The 19,602-nt window shown below is 36.6% G+C and overlaps 1 protein-coding gene across 1 annotated transcript in view; it reads left to right on the forward strand.

Moving 5' to 3' along the window:
• Positions 1-19,592, forward strand: part of tacc2 (transforming, acidic coiled-coil containing protein 2) — a 66,758-nt gene extending 47,166 nt beyond the window's left edge. Inside the window, exons 7-24 of the mRNA XM_051917792.1 lie at positions 155-190; positions 1,710-1,770; positions 1,888-2,143; positions 3,282-3,331; positions 3,473-3,582; positions 4,254-4,404; positions 5,052-5,186; positions 6,915-7,007; positions 7,780-7,839; positions 8,860-8,925; positions 10,575-10,706; positions 12,210-12,286; positions 14,578-14,621; positions 14,811-14,843; positions 17,056-17,216; positions 17,463-17,569; positions 17,763-17,883; positions 18,624-19,592. Coding sequence (XP_051773752.1) covers positions 155-190; positions 1,710-1,770; positions 1,888-2,143; positions 3,282-3,331; positions 3,473-3,582; positions 4,254-4,404; positions 5,052-5,186; positions 6,915-7,007; positions 7,780-7,839; positions 8,860-8,925; positions 10,575-10,706; positions 12,210-12,286; positions 14,578-14,621; positions 14,811-14,843; positions 17,056-17,216; positions 17,463-17,569; positions 17,763-17,883; positions 18,624-18,689 — 1,759 coding nt within the window. The 3' untranslated portion in view covers positions 18,690-19,592. The remainder of the gene's footprint in view (positions 1-154; positions 191-1,709; positions 1,771-1,887; positions 2,144-3,281; positions 3,332-3,472; positions 3,583-4,253; positions 4,405-5,051; positions 5,187-6,914; positions 7,008-7,779; positions 7,840-8,859; positions 8,926-10,574; positions 10,707-12,209; positions 12,287-14,577; positions 14,622-14,810; positions 14,844-17,055; positions 17,217-17,462; positions 17,570-17,762; positions 17,884-18,623) is intronic.
• Positions 19,593-19,602: the final 10 nt, after the last annotated feature.

Consider the following 19,602-nt stretch of genomic DNA (forward strand, 5'->3'; position numbering starts at 1 on the left):
CATGATGTGTGCCATTGTAGAGCACTGAGTAATTCTAGTAAATTTTCTTGTGTATATTTCTGAATGGTCAGATTATATGAATGTGTGTGGCTGTTAGTACTTGTTGTTTGTCAGCCTCTGTCACATGTCTGTCTGTTGATCTCATGTATCACAGGAAGTCCAGCAATGTCTCTTCTCTGTGTTGTTTCTTGTAAGTAGAGAGATGGGGGAAAATCAACATCAGTAATAATATAGCTTAACATAAAATGTCATTTTAACGTTTTAACTCATGAGCTCACCATCAATTGTTTTAATCATTAAATGCGATACATATGACTGATTTCACATCATTCTTAATCAGTCCTTCCTCTGCTCCATGCCTGATATTATCCAATGAGAATGTATTGCCATCTAGTGGACCCCCCCCAGTAAGTGCAGTCGATTGCAGGAACATGGGCAGACAAGTTCAAATGTGTAAAAGGCTTGAACGTTCAGTCTAGAAAACATTGTATGATTGGCGAGACTCATTTCAGAGATTTTTCTTCCTTCAGAGATCTTCCCTCCTTATGGTGTCCTAGTGGTTAACACGCTGGTGGATAATAAACATTGCAGGTTTCATTACGTGTAAGCAGAAACTGTGACCTGGAAAGTTGACAAGGGAATCTTTTTGTTTTCTTGTTTCCTCTGCACACCCTGATTCATTAATGCAGCTATTGGGAGCATTTTTAAGTAATATTACTTTTAGAAGAGGAGTTTGCTGGATCCTTTGCCCTATTTTAGATTAATTCATCTATTATATTGCTCAGCTGCAGACTTTCCCTCCACAGTTCTTACACAATTCAAGGTTGTTTTCAACTTTGTTTTTCAACACAGTTGTCTTTTCAAATTTTATAGGAGGAGCTTCAACAATACTGATGAAATTAAATTTTTACATCACACTTTCAAAATGAAATGGGACCAAGGTCAACAACAGCAACAGAATAGGATATGATATGCACCTGCTATGTTGTTACATGTGTCATTTTCTTAGGTCATTGGGCAATTTATCAGGGGCTACAGGGATTAATATTAACTGTGAATGTATCAAGGCAGAGTATCTATTTTGTATCTATTTCCTAATTCAAAACCACAAATCTTTACTGCATAATCATCATGCTTCTGCAAGACATATTTCCAATTCATCACCAATAGCTATATGTCTTTATTTTCCTGCCATGGTTCAATTTGTGAGTAGAAAAAAAAAATGACATTAAAAATTGCATTAGCAAAACAGACTATAAAAAAACGCATTTCACTAAAAAAAACCCCCAAACTGCACAATATAACATTCATATATAACACTAATAGAAGAGTAAATCATAATGCAAGCCCTGAATAATCCATTTCATTCTGGTAAGATCTTAACTGATGAGATTTAATTCTTTATAATGAGCACCATCATTTACTGGTTGAATTACAGTATACTTGCATTGTCAAAAGGTTTTCTAAAACATTTATCAGAACAACACAACATGTATGTATTATTTAACTAAAACTTTTATTCAACAGAAGGTTATCTGTACAAAAACTGCTGTGTATATTAAATAGGGTGGTTGGTGTGCACACAGTTTTTAAAATATTTATATGCCGATTGATTGAACAGCACGCAGTATATGAACACATGATAAATGATGTCTTTTATTCCAAATTGATAACTAACAACATAACTTCTGTCTTGTTTTCTTAAACAGTAACACTTTTAGAGTAAAGAAGTCTCCAAAGAGGACTCAGATTACTGAGCCATCTGCACAAGTAAGTTAAGACATGAGCGCACATTCACCTACTACAGTACACTCACACAGTCACTGCAGACATTCATTCTGAAGATTATCTGTTTCTTTCCTTCGCTGTCACCTCATATCATAACAGTGTTGTCCTGTGTGTTCTCCACTCTCGCCCTCCACTTCACACACACATCATCACTTGCAGGAGCACTCGCCCGATGCCAATCCCGACCCTTCACAAGATCACGCCACAGATGAGGAGAAACTGGCTTCCTCCACCAATCAGAAATGGACTAGACATGACGTGGAGGTGGAGCTTACCTCTGACCCCCAAGACTTCCCGCAGCCGACAGACTTCACAGCTTTTGTCAACGAGAACAGTTTGCCTGCACAGAGTGACGGTGAGAGAGGGCAAGAGTCTCTTATGTCACAACAATATTTCCAATCACGAGTCAAGGATTGTGTCTATTTTCCTACATTACATAGTTATCTTGGAAGAGTAAAAATGAGACTGTCAGTACAGTACTGATTTCAAAATAATATCTGAGTAAATCTCACAACAGCCAGGTTATATTATTATTATCAAGTGTATTATGCTCAAAGATTATTTTTTTGTGCAGTGACATCCCAATTCTTGTCATATAATACATGATATATATATATACATATATATATATATCATAATTATTATCTCACAAAACCAGTCAAGTTATATTATTATCAATTATATTATGCTCAAAGATTATTTTTTTGTGTAGTGACATCCCAATTCTTATCATATAATACATGATATATATCATAATTATTATCTCACAAAACCAGTCAAGTTATATTATCAATTATATTATGCTCAAAGATTTTTTTTTTTGCATAGTGACATCCCAATTCTTGTCATACACACACACACACACACACACACAGTATAAACTGTATATAGTAAGCGTTTTTATAATATAATAATTTAATTTTAATAATTCAGTTTGTTACAGTAAAAAAAACCCTACTGTATTGCAGCAATAACAATTTAATAAGAATTAACATTGAAAATAACAGTAGTACAAAAAAAAGAAAAATGTCTGGATGCGTTATATATATGAGAATTTGGTGAGAAAATGTTATTAATTTTTATGAAAACAATGTCAAAATGCAAAATAATAATAATGGCCCTAAAAATTTAAAAAATATTTACTATCTTGTCTTTTGGGGTGATATGTTTTTGTGATATTCACCCAACAGATTATTTTCCACGTGATCCAAGTTTGGCTGCAACACCAAATGGCCCCACACTGACCCGTTTTATTAGCCTTTGACCCACAGGGAACCATTTGGTCCCTGGGGCAGTCTCTGCCTGAATATAACTGGGTCAGTGGTACAGAAGCAGATGAATTATAGTGCCACTCTCATGTTGGTTCTGTCAGTCTGTTAACTGATGGTCAACATAGAAAGAATATTCTTTGGAAGCCTTATATTATTTTCAATTCCTAATATAACCTTTTTGAAACATTTAACCTGTTATATCTTCACTCATTTTCTCTGCAGTTACAGATTATGAGATTGAATACATGGAAAAGATTGGCTCCTCTGCACCTGTGAGTATCTACCTGACCCATAGATGTACCAAACTTAGGGCAGCTGCCAAAAAACATAAGTGTGTGTGTGACAAACACCAAACTAATGTTAGAATACAGACCTTTGTATTAATGTGAATGCATATATGTATTTATTTACAGCCTCTCTCGGTGAAGAAACCATCACTTTATCTGAAACTGGACTCAGTGACAGACAGTCCAAAGAAGACCTCCAACATGCACGATTCAGAGCCCAACTCCCCCTGCACTGGGTAAAACACACACACACAAACACGTTGGTTTTCATGTTTTATAGGGACATTCCATAGACATAATGATTTTTTTATACTGTACAAACTGTATATTCTATTCCCTAACTTCTCTAACCCTATCCCTAAAGCTACCAATCAAAGAAAACTTTCTGCATTTTTAGATTTTCAACATCAGTTAGTATGATTTATTTTTCTTCATGGGGACCAAAAAATGTCCCCACAAGACAAGGATTTTGGATATTTCCATCTTTGGGGACATTTTTTGCCCATAACCAGGACCACACACACACACACACACACACACACACACAAAATCATATATTACTTAAATAGGCAATGAAATTACTTCATAAGCATAGTTTTCTTTTTCTGTGTTGACATATTTTCTATCCAAACAGGAAGTTTGGCAGTTAGCAGCTGCTGTTAGATGACAACTGCACCATTATGTTGACAGAGTCACTGCTATATAGATTATTTATATTTATATAAGGCCTATATTTGCAAAAGGTGAATTTTGTCAGTTTTTAGAAGTACACTATCATATAGATGGCCTCAGAGCCATCATGCATAAACTGAAAGTCACAAAAGTCAATTCTCATAGGGTGAGAACAATGTATCTACTTTGGCAGTGTATTCCATGTTTTTAATTGTATTGGTCTGACACTTTACAGGAGCTTTGAGGAGATGGAGGCTCAGATCTCACAGGGGAAATCACCTGTGCTGCCACCACGTGGCGCTCGCGAACCCATGGCCTCAGAGAAAAGCAGAAAGAGGGACAGTCAGTCTCAGAGTCGAACGCAGAGCACCGAGAGAGATGGAGCGGTAAGTGCAAACCAGTCAAGAACTGAAAGATAGAATCGGCACCTTCAAGAGTTTGTTTATTTCATTAGTTCAGATATGGATCAGATGTGGAGTTTTTCATACAGTCAAAACGCAAGAAAAACACCACAAAATGTGTGAAGATGGGTTTTTTTAATTTATTTTATTACTTATGATTGCACAGCTTATCTTATGCATTTACAATGCGTCAAATTTAGTTTTCAGTCTTAAAGGGACAGTGCATCCTAAATAAAGAAATAAATCAATTCTGTCATTTACTTAACCTCATGTTATTCCAAATTCGTTAACTATGCTGTTATTTTTTTCAGTAGAACACAAAAGGAGACAATATGAAGAATGCACACTGTCCTCTTTTCTATATAATCATGTTTTCCATTTATAACAATAATGGAAGAACTTGTTGTGTGAACTATCCCTTTAAGATAACATTATTTTGCTAAGCGTGTAGCTTATATTAATCAGGATCTCCCCACCAGAATCAGTTCTGCAGATTGTTTGTTCATAGGCTTCGTAAACCCATCATAGAAGTGTTATGATGCACTAGGGTAAATACAAGCTTGCGCTGCCTCACTGACACCCAGGCACCTCCTACTCCTCTTGTCCCTCTTCTGCTATCACTCCCAACACAGTCCCCCATCCAGGGCCCCATGGACCCCTCAGATCTGCCCCTCTTAGACAGGCTGTCTGATTCTCCTGCCCCTCTCAGCTACCTGGAGCCTGATCTGGCAGAGACCAACCCCACTGCCTTCGCTCAAAAACTGCAGGTGTGTAGAGAGAAGCCTACCTGCCAACAATCTCTTCTCCTTTGGTCCTTTGCTGCTATGTGTGTGTGTGTGAGTGTGTGTGTGTTCACTCAGCTGTGTTTCACTGTGTTTGTTTGTCCCTACAGTCTTTCATGTACCTTGTCTGCCTTGTTTTGCCTCTTATTTTTTGTTTGGCCCCTAGTGCTGGGGTCAGGAGATATTAAAGGAATAGTTCAACCAAATATGAAAATTCTGTCATATTTATTCATCCTCATGTTGTTCCAAATCTGTATGACTTACTTTCTTATGTAAATGGGAACTGGGGCTGTTAAGCTCCAAAATGACAAAAATGCACTTAAAGTACACTACTGTTCAAAACTTTGGGTCAGTATGATTTTTATTTTAAATAAATTAAAACTTTTATTGAGCAAAGATGCATTAAATTGATAAAAAGTGACAGTAAAGACTTTTATATTGTTACAAAAAATATTCTGTTTTATCACTGCTTTATTTAAACTTGCTATTCATCAAAAAAAAAATGTATCATGGTTTCCACAAAAATACTATGCAGCACAACCGTTCTCAACATTGATAATAATAAGAAGTGTTTGTTGAACAGTAAATCAGCATATTATAATGATTTCTGAAGGATCATGTGACACTGAAGACTGGAGTAATGGCTGCTGACTATTCAGCTTTGCCATCACAGGAATTAATTAAATGTTTAATATATTAAAATAAAGAGTTATTTTAAATTATATTAATATTTCATAATATTACTGTTTTTACTGTATTTTTTGATCAAATAAATGCTTCCTTGGTGAGCATAAGAGACTTCGTTCAAAAAATATTTAAAAAATCTTACTGAGCAAAAATTTTAATGGTAGTTTCAAGTCTCCTGAAGCCTTTTTGTTGTGGTTATGGTGCTTTTTTTTGTCTTTATTGAGCTTGAAAGCCTCTGGTCCCCATTCTACGGTGGCCGAGAGAGCTTAACGCATTGCAACTGAAGAAAACACTTGCAAAAAGAAATCAGAAATAAGTTGAGAAAGTTAATAATAAGTTAAGAAATTAGTTTGACATGTGCTTCAAATGCTCACAATGCACCCAAATACAGAAACGCACTGCAAATACTACACGCATATGATCAGGAAGTTAAAATAAACAAAAATTTACCTTTCAGGTCATCGACAGCACCACTGACGAATAGACATTGAATAAGCATGTCCCAGCCAGGTTCTTTACTTGTTGGGGTCCCCATGAAACATTACCATTGTGATCTGTGCTGCGCAGCACGTTTCTGTATTTGGTTGCATTGTGAGCATACACATGCAGCACATGTGTTGTCAAACTGATGAAGATGTTTTCTTAATTTGCTAATTTGCATGCGTTTTCTTTAGTTGCAGCGCATTGAGCTCTCTCGGTCACCGTACCATTCACTATAATTATAATATGGAAGAGATTCTGCTAAATATCTGCTTTTGTGTTCATTTTGGTCGAACTATCCCTTTAAAAATACATACAAGTAATAAACCTTTGTGAAAGGATGGATCGATCTCACCATATTCACAACGTTCACAGTAAAATGCGTATGAGTGTCTGTGTGTATGTACAGTATATGTACGTTTTCCCCCCTCAGGTTTAGTATTTGAGTGAGGCCAGTACAACTCTAACCCCTCTTTTCCTCCTTGCCCTGCCCCCACTCCATGGGTCACTCCCCCTTTCCTCCCCCCACCCTCCCTTGTGGCCCAGGAGGAGCTGGTGCTCGCAGCCCTGAGGATAGAGGCTCTACAGGTAGCCAAAAGCATCTCTCAGAGCCCTACTTTGTCCACTGTGTCCCCTCAGGTACTGCGCTGAACCAGCCTGCACCTGTGTGTGAGTGTGTGTGTGTGTGTGCAAGCACGTGTGTGTGTGTGTGTGTGAATGTAATATATTCCCTTCTGAAATGAGCCCCCTGACTGCACCCTTGGGTATGAGTGTTAGTACCTACCCATAAACTACCTCACCATACTGTGGACGTGACATCTCACCCCCTGGTTCTCTAACCCAGCTCCTGTCCCTCGATTGGTGCTCCTTTTTCCCAATCCAGCACCCTTTTGCATAAAAAGAGGTGTGTTTCTCCCAGGGCTTTGTGACAATCCTGCATGTTCGCCTGGACAGGAGATCCATAGAAACAAAGGTCAATGTGACTTGGAAGCTAATGCTGTATATAGTCTATGTATTATTACTTCAAATATGAATGATTTGTAGATATCATTTATATGCTTTTTATAAGCAAAAAGTTGAAAGCTGAATTCCTTGTCACATTCATGCTGGTTCCTGGTTTCAATTGTTACTAATTTACACTAACTCATTGGAATACAGTGGGCATACAGATCATTTGTATGCCTGGTCTGAGGCCGCCGGCGTGGCTTCACATAAAGCTTAGCTCAGATCTGCTTTCAGTCATGTTGGATGAGCGACTGTCACCACAGTCTCAGCATTTGTACAGGAAATGGAATGAACAGACTAATCTGGTATACACAGACATGCACACATGCATACTACAACCCCTCTAACACGACACCTCATATTCTTCACGTTCCATTCTCATGATGTTGTCTTGCACGCTTCACAGTCTCGCCTCAAGAAGCCCAGCCCACGCCGCTGGAATCTCAACGGTTCCCACATGGCTAAAGTAAGAAGGACAGAAAACAACCCCTCTAAAGTCTAACTAGGTTTAGTCCATATATTCTAATCCCATTGTCCCTGTACCACCATTAGACTAAACCACCATTAGTCAGAAAAATAGGTCTACTACAGACAAAAAGCATCTCATCCTTCTCCTGTCCTCTTTTCACAGTCAGTATTTTTGTTGTTTTAAAACTAAATACATTTAAACTATGAATTATTTATAAATTATATTAATCCTGTTTTAAGTGGGCAGACTTTTTTTTTTTTTTGTGCAATTTTTGTATATAAACTACTTTCATTCAGCAATGCATTGAATTGATTAAATGTAACAGTAAAACTTTTACATTGCTGATTTATATTTCAAATAAATGCTGTGCTTTTGAAATTTCAATTCATCAAAGAATCCTGAAAAAAATAATGTAAAGGTTTCCACAAAAATATTAAGTAACACTTAATATTTTCAACATTGATAATAATAAAAAATAGTTCTTCAGCACAAAATCAGCATATTAGGATAATCTCTGAAGGATCATGTGACACTGAAGACTGGAGTAGTGATGCTGAAAATTCAACTTTGACATCACAGGAATAAATTACACTTTTAAATATATTAAAATGGAAAACAGTTATTTTAAATTGTAATCATATTTCATAATATTACCATTTTACTGTATCTTAATCAAATGAATGCAGCCTTGATGAGCATAAGACTTCATTTAAAAAAACATTAAAAATTTTTGACCAAACTTTTGCACGGTACAAACCAAGAAATCATGAGTGTGTTGCTCTTGTCCATTCAGATTTCCCTTTTTAACAAGGAACAGAAAAATCTAACCTCAAATAAGAATCTAAAAAGAAAATCAGTCACATAAATATTAAAAACACCAACATCAACTCTAACTCATTTTCCAAACACATTTAATATGACTATCAAGTATCCACATAACATTGTATAGGTCTCATAACTTTTATCCTAAATAATCGTTTTATCTCACTGTCAAAACTAGTGTGGTTATTTTTGTAGAAAGCTGCAGGAAAATCCACACAGACAGATAGCAAACTCTGTCACAGGACGTCCCGCATTCCACAGGTATAGTTTCTGCCCCGAATAACCTCTGGATTTCATTTCAGAAATAGACCTGAGCTTTAATGTATCACAAGTATTTTTGGCACAGTACTGATACATTTTAGGATTATGGAGTACTTTCGTATATAAAAAGAGTGACACTGTGTTATATAGCTGAATTATGGAGTAATGAGGTTTAGTGATGACTAGCCGGAATTGATGATCTTCTTAAAATATTCAGTATTTTAACATACATTATTAGATAACGCTCTTCCTGAAATAGTCCCACAGACACATTTCACATGCTGCCTCAGCACATTCTCCATGACGTGTCTTTTTTTACCTTTTCTTGCCATTAGTGATAATTTATCATTCATCCAAATACATGGATTACATCACAACCCCACTTCTGTCTTGTCAATATTCAATTAGAAAGCTTTTGTTTCTCATTTACATGTAGTGTTATTCCTCTGCTTCATTTCTCACCCTCTGCTGACTGTGTTTATAATTGGTGATGACCAACATGTTTTTCTCTTGGGCTGGATCACACATTCAGTGAGTTTCTAGATAAGATTATGCAGTGCAGAATTTGATTGTTTGAAAAATTGATGAGTTGGAGTGAAGACCAAGACTAGGCCCCTTCAGACCATGTTTAATGTATGTAGTCATAAGAAATCCAAGACCGCAAGATCAACACTCCAACTCTGAATTTGATAGAGTATCATTTCAACATTTCTTTTCAGGTTTGTAATCTCAGTTTGTGCCTCCCGTGTGGTTTACCATATTATGTGCGGCCCAATAATGCTCAATAAATGGTATTAGGCATAAATGCTTCTTTCAGACCAAACATTATGTGATGGGCATTCTGTATTTGTACCCTAACACACGACCCCCTACCTCGTATAAGAGTCAAACTCAATTAATCTTCTAATCCAGCTCTGCTAGGAAGAATTAATCAGCTTTAATCAGCAAGTGGGTTTAAGGGCTAAACATGATGATTATTCAGTAACAACACCCCATCACTGGCTATAAAGAGGCTACAATTACCATCCGAAAATGGTACATTTATAAACATTTTATTGTAATATTGTTATTTTAATCTGAAGGTGTTATTTAAAAAAATCTGATTTATTTTTCAGAAGTCAGTTATTAATCAATTAAATTCCATTTATTTTTTTATTTATTTTTTTAATTGTCCTATACAGACTTTTGCGCTTGTAGTGGCTGGTTGCATTAACTACCTAGATACCTTTATTTTTATTTTTATTAAGGATATTTTCTTTGTCATTGATTCAAAATGGATCATCAGCTTTTATCTCCAATAACCAAACAACCTGTACTCTTGCGCTCCTCATCTGACACAGCATTCCCTCCCTGACCCGGATTCGGTCAAAGCCACAAACTTTTCGTGACAAACAGCTTTTCGCACCCATCTCACATTGGGGATTGTCAGTCATAACATCCCAGCTGTATGCTGCAGGCCTATTGCAAATTGCTGGAGGCTTTTGAAACCCAAACAAAGAGCCTGCTCTCCATGGCATTATGGCTTTGCTGAGTAGAACCTGTAGATGATGCGCTGCTTCCCTTCAGGATGTGTGAAATGAATATTTTTGAACAGAAATAAACTCACAGGTTTTTAATGGTTTCTCCACAAAATCTCTCCTTGGCATCAGAGAGAAATGGCCTCACCGGGGGACAGTGGCGTTTCGAAGAGCTCCCTCTATTCCCGAGCAACATACATTGAAGGAGAAAGCCCTCATCTGCCACGTGACATGGACCACTCTCTGGTCATCGCCCGAGAAGAGGTATGTGCTCACCCATTGCATGACGCCACACCACAATATATAGACTATATATTGTGGGGGGAAAATCTTAGTGTTTTCATTTCACATTGTATAAAAAAATCCTTAAAGTTGAAAAGTGTGAAATGATGCAGTGCTAAGATGACAACCAATCATAAACTGCTTGAATGCACACCTCATGTTATTAAATATTCATGAGCTCTGTACAGTCACAGAATGTTGTGCTTAGATTCAGAGTCTGAGGGAAGTTCATGTTGATTAACTGGAGTGATGAGAGAGTATTATTTTTCTGTATATCAGAACATTTAAAGTCAGCATGAAATGAAAATGACTTGATTTCTCATAACTCGATTTTGTGGTGAAACGAATCATTTAGTCTTAGTCGACTGAAAGCTCGCATTCATTTTGGAGTTCAACACCTACATCTGAAAATTTAACTGATGGATCAGTCCCTGCATTTTTTCTTTTTCGATAATCCATTTCACTCGGCTCTACAACAACAAGGAAGAAAAGATTTGTTGCTACTTCCATTTCATCTCGACTTTAAAGGGTTAGTTCACCCCAAAATGAAAATTCTGTCATTAATTACTCACCCTCATGTTGTTCCACACCCGCAAGACTTTGGTTCATCTTCAGAACACAAATTAAGATCTTTTTTATGACACAATGCTGTCAGATTTCCTTCCATAGACTGTCTTCGCAACTGAAACTTTGACGCTTCAAAAAGTTCATAAAGAGATCGGAAAACTAAACTAATCAGCGGACATAAGCAGAAGCTCAACCTAACCTGAATGATGCACAAGAACAAACCTCTTCCGGAAGCTCAAACGTGCTGTGTAACCAATGAGGTTCATTCTCATGTGTTACGCAGCATGTTTGAGCTTCAGGAAGAGGTTTGTTCTTGTGCGTCATTCAGGTTAGGTTGAGCTTCTGTTTGCTGATAAATATTTATATGTGAGTAAAAGCCTAAATTAAATCTGTTCATCATAAAAAGCAATCAAGTCTCTGCAGAAAATTTGGATTAAACTGCTCGATTCATATGGATTAGTTTTCTGATCTCTTTATGAACTTTTTGAGGCGTCAAAATTTCAGTTGCGAAGGCTGTCTATGCAAGGAAATCTGACAGCGTTCTGTCATCAAAAAGATCTTCATTTGTGTTCCGAAGATGAACGAAAGTCTTACGGGTTTGGAAGGATGAGTAATTAATGACCGAATTTTCATTTTGGGGTGAACTAACCCTTTAAGAGCATTACAGCCGATTTATGTGGTTACATTTCCACCGATTTTTTTTTTTTAAACAGGTTTCATGCGCACCACTTGCCGAACTTTACCAATCAGTGATTATTAACCTCATAAATACGCAAATAAGAATATTAACCAAGGATTTTTACAGTTTGAAACATGGCAAAGGATAACTTAGGCTTGCAATAACCCAGAATTACACTGGTTTAACAATTTCAAGTGTGAAAAGCTCATGTGTGTGAAGTGATGCTATTCTTATTTCAGGTTGTTTTGAAAGAGAAAGAAGCCATGGAGTGGAAGAGAAAATATGAGGAGAGTAGACAGGAGGTAGAAGAGATGAGGTGGGTTCAAAGATTCCTGTGCCCTTGTGAGCTGTGACGAGTGACGCTTGCGTCATTTCCCGACCCCCCCACTCCCATCACTTCAAATCCTCTCAATACTCTTCCAATCAATAAAAGTGTCCAAAATGTTCATGCACTACATATGTTCCTTAGCTGATATGACACCCCTCAGATCAAAATGAGATGATCGGGCAGCACCGTTTTAAATCCATGTGCAGTAAACCATGCAAGTCTCTGTTTACAGCACATGCATCAACCTCAGTCCACCTCTCAATCGGTTTATCTCTTTCCTACTCTTTTTTTGAAGTCGAGCATAAGAAGCAAGCCAATTAAAGACGGCCTTAATGTGTCAGATGTGCCAGGCGTGGGGGCTGGAGAAGAGAGGGAATAGATAAAAGATAATGTAGTTTTGTTTACAACCATCTGGAAAACACATATAACTGTCTTGTCACTCAATTAAATGCCAGTTTATATTAGTTTTTACTTTATAATCTCTTAACTGAGAGGTTAAATCAGTTGACATATTATGCAGTTCATGTTCAGCATTGTTGAAGCTTTTTATCACCTCACTGCACTATTAAAAGAAATGCAGTGTTGTCTAATTCAGAAGACAGTTGAGAGAACAGGACGTTTTAAAGCTGTCCTTTTGTTTTCAAGGAGCAAAGTGAACAAGACAATCGGGAAGGGTTGAGGATTACAGCCAGCTGGACTGGGTCTTGTTAGTGTGGATAAGAATGGAGCTTAGTTCATTAGCCTGATTGGGCTCAGGATAAGGAAGGCCTAAGAGGCTAAGGGAAGACGTAGCTAATCCATCTGCTTACTGTGCCGGCAACCTGCTTTTCTCCAAGCAAGGCTTTCTGCCAGCCGAACTCTAATAGTCAAACGCATGACATAACAAATGCCAATTTCCTGACCTTTCATGTAATCAACCTTGTTTAGAAGTATTTAAAGTCATGTTTTGTTGTCAGTGCTGTTTAGTTGCATTCATATTATGTTATCAACCAATCCGTTTTTTTTTTACTGACATCTGGGACAGAGCGGATCTTTCTGCATGCGTGCAAACTCGGATGCTTTGACATCCAATTTGGGACACTTTCAAATGCGATTCTAAATCCTGTTTCTACCTGGTATTAAGATCAGTCTAGGGTGATCCGATCACAAGTGGTCAGCCAAGATAGATAGCTGGAAGTAATGTGTCTCAGATGCATCTACTGTGACCACTTGTGATCGGAATTCGAGGGGAGGGTCTCTGACTTCGTGAATACACGGCACTCACTACGTCAGTGTGTTACTGCACGTTGGCAAATCACAAAAAAGTTAAAAAACAAACAAGCAAAACTGAAAGAAAGTATGAAAAAGATGGCACACATTTCCCCCTTCTATACATTTTGAATTCTTTTAGTGAAGTACCAGTATGAAGCCCAGCCCTATTTTCTTTTAAAGCAACTACCTCTGTATGTGGTTTCAGTGATCAGATCACAAAACATTTTGGACCCTGCTTACACTTGTATTTAATGCTAACCACTTGTGATTGGATCATCTGAAACAGATCCAGGTTTAAATGGACTCTCTAGGACATATGGTTTCTGGACACTACAGTTCAAAAGTTTGGGGTCTGTAAATTTTTAAAATTTCTTGCAAAGAAGTCTCTTATGCTCAACAGGCTGCATTTATTTGATAAAAAAATACAATAAAACAGTAATATTGTGTAACATTATTACAATTTAAAATAACTGTTTTCAATTTTAATATACAAAATTTTTAAAATGCTGTGATGGTAAAGCAAAATTTTCAGCAGGCATTGCTCCAGTGTTCAGTCACATGATCCTTCAGAAATCATTGTAATATGCTGATTTGGTGCTCAGAAAACATTATCAACAGTTACTGCTTTATATTTTTGTGGAAACCATGAGACATTTTTGTTCAAAAGAATAGCATTTATTTAAAGTATATATTTTTTTGTAACAATGTAAAAGTCTTTACTGTCACTTTTGACCAAGTTAATGTGCCCTTGCTGCATAGAAGTATTAAATTCTTTAAAAAAAAAAAATCTTACTGACCCCAAACTTTTGAACGGTAGTTTACATCAATTTTATTCCTCTGGATACTTGATTTTTAAAATAATACACTACAGATATATATGCATTAATACATTTGTTCTTGAAAAGTCACAGCCTGTTTTATTTATTTAGAGCTTTATGTGGGAAGCAAGTTTGCTTAAAAAGATCTGATCTTGCAGTATAAATGCATCTTATTTGAATATTAACTTGATTTTTGCTTATTCTTCACAGGAGGATAGTTATGGAGTATGAGAAGACCATTGCAGAGATGATCGGTGAGTCTTGATTGCTAAATACAATTTCATCTTCTCCTGGGGATTTCTAATTTATGTGTTTCGGTTCTATTTATCTGTGCTTTTCTTCTGCTACAATGCTATAAATGAACAGGCACAGCCCTTTCCCAGTCATGCCACACAGACACACATATGCAATACATTTTTGTTAATTTCTCATTTAATTTGCAGACAAATCTTTCGTGCCTCCGGACCCAAACACTGGTCAGTTATAAGCACAAACCTTCATGTCTACCTGTATATTTCACTTGACTCAGAAAACTTAAACATGTTTCTGCTTAAACATGTCCCTTACCAAGCCTCACAGACTGACAAATTAATCTCATTTCTTTGCCTCTTCAGTATTTACGTCCATGTAAATACTGTAGGCTGTGTGCGTTCGTTCTTACATATTCAGATTGTGATCTTGGGTGTCTGGTTTAACCTTGACATGCTTTCTCTGTTTGCACAAAGAAAAAAATATTTTCATTACCTTTTTTCATTCTTCATGATAAAATACCATCCTTGATATTCCACTTGATTTTATTTTCACTTTATTTTTTATGTACCTTTTAAAACATGTTATTTTTCCTTGGTTCATTTTTCTTGGCCACTTTTCTGGCTTTCATCACCTTTCTTACTTTTCTTCTTTGACGCTTTCATTAATTTTGAAATTCTTCCATGTTTGAGACACGCTTTTCTCTCTCACATGTCCCACCCTGCTGGCTTGACTAAATGCCGTCCCTTCTTTCTGTTTTGCTCCCTCTGTCCTTCATAAATATTTGATAAATCACACAGGCATGCCTGGTAAGTAACTGCAACTCTTTAATTTCTTTGTTTGTGTTGCATCCACCACATCTGATAGTGACGGACAAGGAGAGTTTTCTCTTGTTATAGCCTGATATTGTGTCTCTCCTGTTAGCATCATCTGCTTTTGCTCTTCAGGTCTTTGTGTAGGCCTTTTCTCAAACATCTTCCATCTCCAGCTCATCTGTGTTGGGGAAGCTACTTTGATACTGTACTTTTCCAAAGGACAAGCTCATCCTAATTCAAGCTACCATTTAGAAAAAAAGTAGTTGCAGCACAGTTGAAAACAGTTGTGCTGCTAAATATTTTTGTGGAAACCATGATACATTTTTTCAAGATTTTTTGATGAATAGAAATTTCAAAAGAACAGCATTTATTTAAAAAAAATATAAATCTTTTGAATCTAATGTATTTGATCAATGTATTTGTCCTTTTATTTAAAAAAAAAACAAAAGAATACTCACTCTAAACTTTTAAACGGTGGTGTACATTCAAACTAAACTAAATAAATTTTATATCATTGATTAGAAACATGTGACAGACAATAATATTTAACTCCAAAAAAAGGTAGGGAAGTTAGTTCGGGACACACAACTAAGCGATGAATCAGTTAAATCAGTTAATCTGTTTTTTTAAACCAGTTCATTAAAGGATTAGTTCACTTTTAAATAAACTTTTGCTGATAATTTACTCACCCCCATGTCATCCAAGATGTCCATGTCTTTCTTTCTTCAGTCGAAAAGAAATGAAGGTTTTAGATGAAAAAATTCCAGGATTTTTCTCCATATAATGGACTTCAATGGACACCAAACGGTTCAAGGTCCAAGTGACAGTTTCAGTGCAGCTTCAAAGGGCTTTAAACGATACCAGACGAGGAATAAGGGTCTTATCTAGCGAAACGATCGGTCATTTTCGAAAAAAATGTAAATGTATATGCTTTATATAAACAAATGTTCGCCTTCTAAGTGCTTCCGCCAAAACCGCATTTCCGTATTCTCCAAAAAGCTTACGCTGTATGTCCTACGCCTACCCTATTCAACTTACGGAAAAAATGTAACTGGCGCTGCGTTCGTTCCGTAAGTTGAATAGGGAAGGCATAGGACATACAGCGCAAAATTTTTGGAGAATACGGAAATGCGGTTTTGGCGGAAGCACTTAGAAGGCGAACATTTGTTTATATAAAGCATATACATCGTCTGGTAAGAAAGACATGAACATCTTGGATGACATGGGGGTGAGTAAATTATCAGGAAAAGTTTATTTAAAAGTGGACTAATCCTTTAAAATGAACCATTCAGTAGGCTTGTGCTAAGTAAGTCCTTCAAAGGTCTTCTCATCTCTCACAGTGTTTCAGTGGTTTGCCCATCATTGAGTGTGTGTGTGTGTATGAGTGTTGTCTGCATGCATCATAGAGATGCAGGGTCGAAATCTGCATTTTCATTTGTCATTATCAGAAATGTAGACTAGTGGCGTAGAGTATAACATCACATCTGAAGTACCCAGAGAACCGTAAAATTAACCTCTACCGCATCCAAAAGCAGATTTGCACATCTGCTTGAGCGTATTGTGTGCTTGTGTATCATATAATATAAAACTATAATGGATTTTTGTGTTTGTGTGTATGTCTCAGAGGGTGAACAGAGGGAGAAGACTTTGTCTCATCACACTATTCAACAGTTGATCCTGGAGAAAGACCAGGCTTTAGCTGATCTCAACTCTGTGGAGAAATCTCTTGCTGACTTGTTCCGGCGCTACGAGAAGATGAAAGATGTTTTGGAAGGCTTCCGCAAAGTAAGTCGTTTTGCACTGAGATTCTGCATTGTGATGTCTTTCCGAAGAAAACAGAATGTTTAATGTGAAAAATGTAGATCGGGACTTGATTTTACAATAGATTGTGGTCATTACATACCAAAATGGAGCAAACCGATGCCCGAGTTACTATGGTTGTTGGTTAAAATTATCCAATAAGCTGTGTAGCTCTTTATTAATCATTATTATCAGTCATTTACTCACTTCAGTTCTTTGTTTCTTCATCAGAATGAGGATGTGCTGAAGAAATGTGCGCAGGAGTACCTGTCTCGTGTCCGTAAGGAGGAGCAGCGCTACCAGGCCTTGAAGATCCACGCTGAGGAGAAACTGGATAAGTAAGTGCAGATCTTTCACAGGTAATCCATGCATATGTTTTTAACATGCTTTGCTTTGTTCAGGAATTCTGTTGCCTGGAACAACAACTGTTAGGCTAATTAAGGGTTAGACTTAAACTGCACACTCAGTGTTCTTTAAGAGTCCTTAGAAATATGAAATAACGGCTTGTCTTTGACCATGTGGCACCCGCAGGGCGAACGCTGAAATCGCTCAGGTGAGAGCCAAAGCCAAGCAGGAGCAGGCAGCGTATCAGGCCAGTCTGAGGAAAGAACAGATGAAGGTGGACTCACTGGAGCGCACACTGGAACAAAAGGTTTGCTGACACTCGCAAATCCACATGCTTACTACTGAAGTCATATCTTGTAAGCCTAAAAATTACCTAATTTTTTTTGTTGTTTTATATATATATATATATATAATATATATATGCTCAAAATCTGCAAAGGGGTAATTAAATGAAACAAATCATGTAAAAATGTATCATCTTTTATTGGGAAATTAAACATTTATCAAACTTTGATAATTGCCTTAATAAGAAGATAGTAATCAAACTTGATAAAAATCACTTGTCAAGTATATAATATATATTACATCAGCACGTGAGAGTCGAATTGGATGACTATAGGGACTCATCTCAAAATCACTCATTTAACAGTTCATCTTTTTTGCAAAATTATGAAAAAACATCAGTCAAGAATAGAAAATTATTAAAAAAATATTAGTGTCAGAATAAAAATGCGTAGGTCGTGCATAAAGAATGTCAGTCAAAATATAATGTACAACTTCTTGCTTCCGTCAGGAACCAACACATGTTGAACGATGTTCACTAACTCAACAAAGTTTTTCTATTAGATTAGCATTTATTCTCTTTAGCATGTAAAACAGAAAACAGTTGTTTTAAATTGTAATAATATTTCACAATATTACTGTTTTCACTGTATTTTCTTTTCAAATAAATGCAGCCAAAATAAGAGACTTTTTTCAAAAACATTAAAAAAAAAATCTTTTTTTACCAACATTCAGATGTTGACATGATGTTTTATCTTTTTACAGAACAAAGAGATTGAGGAACTGACCAAAATTTGTGATGAACTGATTGCCAAGATGGGGAAGAGCTAGCCGTCCGTTCGACAGAGTTCTGTCCAAACCACAAAGAGACACAAGAACAATGACTGGACAACGGTGTAAAGACAGAGGAGCAAGATTAAAGGGTTCGGTATTGTTTTTCCTCTTTCTAATGGACAGAACAATGAACCAACAAAACAAAAGGATCTCACACTACTGACTTCTACACATAAACTGGAATCCCAATGACTGGGAGGACACACTAGATTCTGGCTGTAATTATTTTCTCTTCATTTTGATGTATTAATGTACACCAACTTACCTATGTTGAGGGTCTTGTGAAAGTACTCCCCATTAGTAGAGACTTTTTTGAGAGTCTGTATAGCTCACACACACACACACAGAGAGAGTATGTGTTTATAGTGAGTGTGAAGTTATGAGTGTCGATGCCATGACAACCGCTGATAGAGTCGACTGTTAAACTGATTCCTGTTGTACCCTCTTCTTAACTTGAAAACAGAAATGACCAGAGAGAATATATATGATATAAAACAGATGAATTAATCATTCAGTTGTCACAAAGTGGTATTCATGATCATGAATAAAAAATGCATGTTGTAGGCCTTGACGGTTTTGTAAATATAAAAATGACTTGAATATAGTAAAGGAACACAACTGCAGATTTTGATACTGTTGGTTTGATCTGCTTCCTTGTGTATCTTTGTAGATACTTGTTGTTCATTTGTTTTGTTGTCTTCTAGCAACACTGATGTTTGATTTTATTTTTGGATTTTATTTTGATATATAAATGAACCCACTTGTTACTGTCAGTGGTTCTGAGCTAATTTAATCTGAACGGTTTTGTCTCAGTCCTGCTATAGCTGATGTTTCACACAGCAGAAGCTCTGTAATTTATACAGGACATGCTTACAAAGTGCAATAAAAGATGGCAATACAGCTCTTCTGT

Source organism: Ctenopharyngodon idella, chromosome 13, assembly GCF_019924925.1.
Source record: "Ctenopharyngodon idella isolate HZGC_01 chromosome 13, HZGC01, whole genome shotgun sequence".
NCBI lineage: Eukaryota > Metazoa > Chordata > Actinopteri > Cypriniformes > Xenocyprididae > Ctenopharyngodon > Ctenopharyngodon idella.